Source organism: Myotis davidii, unplaced genomic scaffold, assembly GCF_000327345.1.
Source record: "Myotis davidii unplaced genomic scaffold, ASM32734v1 scaffold208, whole genome shotgun sequence".
NCBI lineage: Eukaryota > Metazoa > Chordata > Mammalia > Chiroptera > Vespertilionidae > Myotis > Myotis davidii.
In genome coordinates this window covers 2,496,114-2,498,481 of record NW_006299706.1, presented here as the reverse complement: position 1 = coordinate 2,498,481, position 2,368 = coordinate 2,496,114, and the positions used below count along the sequence as shown (strand labels likewise).

The 2,368-nt window shown below is 60.0% G+C and overlaps 1 protein-coding gene across 1 annotated transcript in view; it reads right to left on the bottom strand.

The window, feature by feature from the left end:
- LRRC71 (leucine rich repeat containing 71) overlaps positions 1–2,368 on the bottom strand; it is a 15,532-nt gene that overhangs the window by 6,847 nt on the left and 6,317 nt on the right. Inside the window, 4 exon segments of the mRNA XM_015571788.1 lie at positions 68–179; positions 1,233–1,321; positions 1,697–1,790; positions 1,980–2,129. Of these exon segments, the coding sequence (XP_015427274.1) occupies positions 68–179; positions 1,233–1,321; positions 1,697–1,790; positions 1,980–2,129 (445 nt within the window).

Sequence of the window (2,368 nt, the reverse complement as noted above, 5' to 3'; positions counted from 1 at the left end):
ACCCTTAGGGCCGTATGGGCCTCAAGTAGCCTTGGGACAGGAGGGCAGGGCTGGTTGGCACACTTACGGAGGAGGTTGAGGTGCAAAAGGACCTTGTTCCCAAGCAAGAAAACTTTCCCATCTCGGTGTTCCACGGGCTCCAAAAGAGGGTTGACCATCTCCGTAGCTTCAACGATCAGCTGCTAAAGTAGAATAGTAATTGCAGCAAAGGAGAGGCTGGTCAGCAGGTCACTCATTCATCAACACATGTTTTGAGGGCGGCTATAGTCCAGGCTCTCCTAGGTGCTGGGGATACAAAAATAAATATGCCCACGTCCTCAGGAAGCCACGGGGCGTGGGAGGCAGAAAGTGAAATGATAGTATGGCATGCGTGCGTGACAAGTGGCAGGGGTCAGCGCAGGGCACTGCAGGAGCACAGAGGAGGGGCACTAGCCCGGTCTCCCAGCAGAGGTGGCCTGTGAGCTGAAGTCTGAATGGCACCCAGTAGCTACCAGATGAAGATGAGAGGAAAGGTGTTCCCAGGCAAAGAAAGCAGGTCGTCAAAGGCCTGAAACGGTACATGGCACAGGAGTCTTCCCGTTTCCTAAGGGCTAGCGCGCCGAGGGCAGTGATGGGAGGGACTGGTGAGAGGGTGAGAAGAAAGCGCCATAGTCCTGGGGAGAAACGGCAGCCTGGACAAGACGGGACAACGGAGTGCGAGGCACCTCACCCCCTTCTCTACCTGACCGTCCTCTTTTGCAAGGTCTTGTCTCAGATGCCAGAGGGGACTCCTAAGGGGGAAGGTCTCCTGATGGCCAGAGACAACCTCTTGGAGAGGACGGCTGGCAGAGGGAGCTATGGGTGACCGTCCGGGAAGCAAGGAACAAATTGGTCCTAGTGGGAGGGAAAGGGAGGATCCAGGGCAAGGAGGGTCTGAGGAGCCTCACACACAGTAGGGCAACAGCATGACTAGACGCCCTGTGCCCAGGGCAGCTGTCCCAGCGGACATGGAGGTGGTGATGGTCAGTCAGTGGCCTTTGGGGAAGCAAACTGAGGTGAGACAGGATCAAAAGTATAAGCTCCTAGTGAGCAAGGAAAAAGCGGGGGAGGGGGCTCCTCAAGCCTGAAGGGAGGGGCATCCTGTTGTCCCCCCTGCAAGCCCAGGCTGGGACGGGGGTGTCATGTGGAAGTGGCCGCTGCCACAGTACAGGACGCGCCGCCCCCACCCCCACACACCCCCGCCCGGAGCCCACCTCTGACTCCAGGAGGATGCTGCGCTTCTCCTTGCTCCCAGTCTTCTGCCCTTTCCCCCTGGTTGGCTTCTGCTCGGGGATGGTCACCTCTGGGGCAGGAAGAGGTTCAGAACGCACAGTGCAGACCTGTTACCACCCAGAGTCCCCAGAGAGAAGGGCTGGGCCAGGGAGGTGACTCCTCAAACTGGGTTTGGGTGCAACAGAAGCAGAGCTTGAGGGGACCCCAGCTGGAGGGGGTCCTCTTCTCAGGGCAAGGCCCTCTTCCCTGGGGTCGGGCCCAGGGAAGCGAGCTGCAGTGGTCAGGGTAAGGGACTGGGTAGGGCTTTCCACACCACCTCCTGGAAAGAAACGGACTAGAAAGGGATGATGCCCAGAAGACCAGCGCGTGCCTCCTGCCTCCTGCCCCCTGCTCCTTCCTCCACACCAAGAAGGGGTACCAGCCTCAGAGGGATGCCAGCACTTACTCCCCTTGCTTGTCTTGGCGGCGTCTTCCTTCTTTAGGTTTCCTGGTATGGGTGACTGCCCAGACCCCGACTTCTCCTCTTTCTTCACCACTTCCTGTGAAGGATGTAAGAAGACAAATGAAAGTCCTCCCTCCTGAGGGGGTGGGGGGCCGGCTGGGAGGAGGCCAATGTGGGAACCCTGGGCCTGAAGCCTTCTTGCCTGCCGCTCCCCCTGTGTCCCGTGAGGTTTCCTCGCTGCTGCTCTCAAGATTGCCCAAGGCCCTCCTGCCCGCAGCACACCTACCCCCGCCTTCTCCTTTTTCTTGACCAGGCCCTTCAGGGTCTTTGCTGTCTGCGTCTTGTCCGCCTTGTCTATCAGCGCGACGCTGCTGACTCCCACCAGTTGATTCCTCTCCCGTTCTGCTTTGGACTCCCCGTGTCGAGAAGAGGAAGGCTGTGCTGGCAAACAGGAGGCCATGGAGGCAGAAGCCAGTGCGCGTCCCCAGCAGGGGGAGGGGCAGCCTTGTGCCTGGGTGGCGGTCCAACAGGCAGCACCCGCCTCCCCGCCCCAGCTGCCTGCCTAGGGGCTAAAATAGCGCTGGGACTTCTGGGGAAGGTGGTGGTGTGGGGGAGAGACGGCAGAGGGACCCTGGGGTGGGGGTGGGGGTGGGGGCAGGGGCTCAGACTCTCATA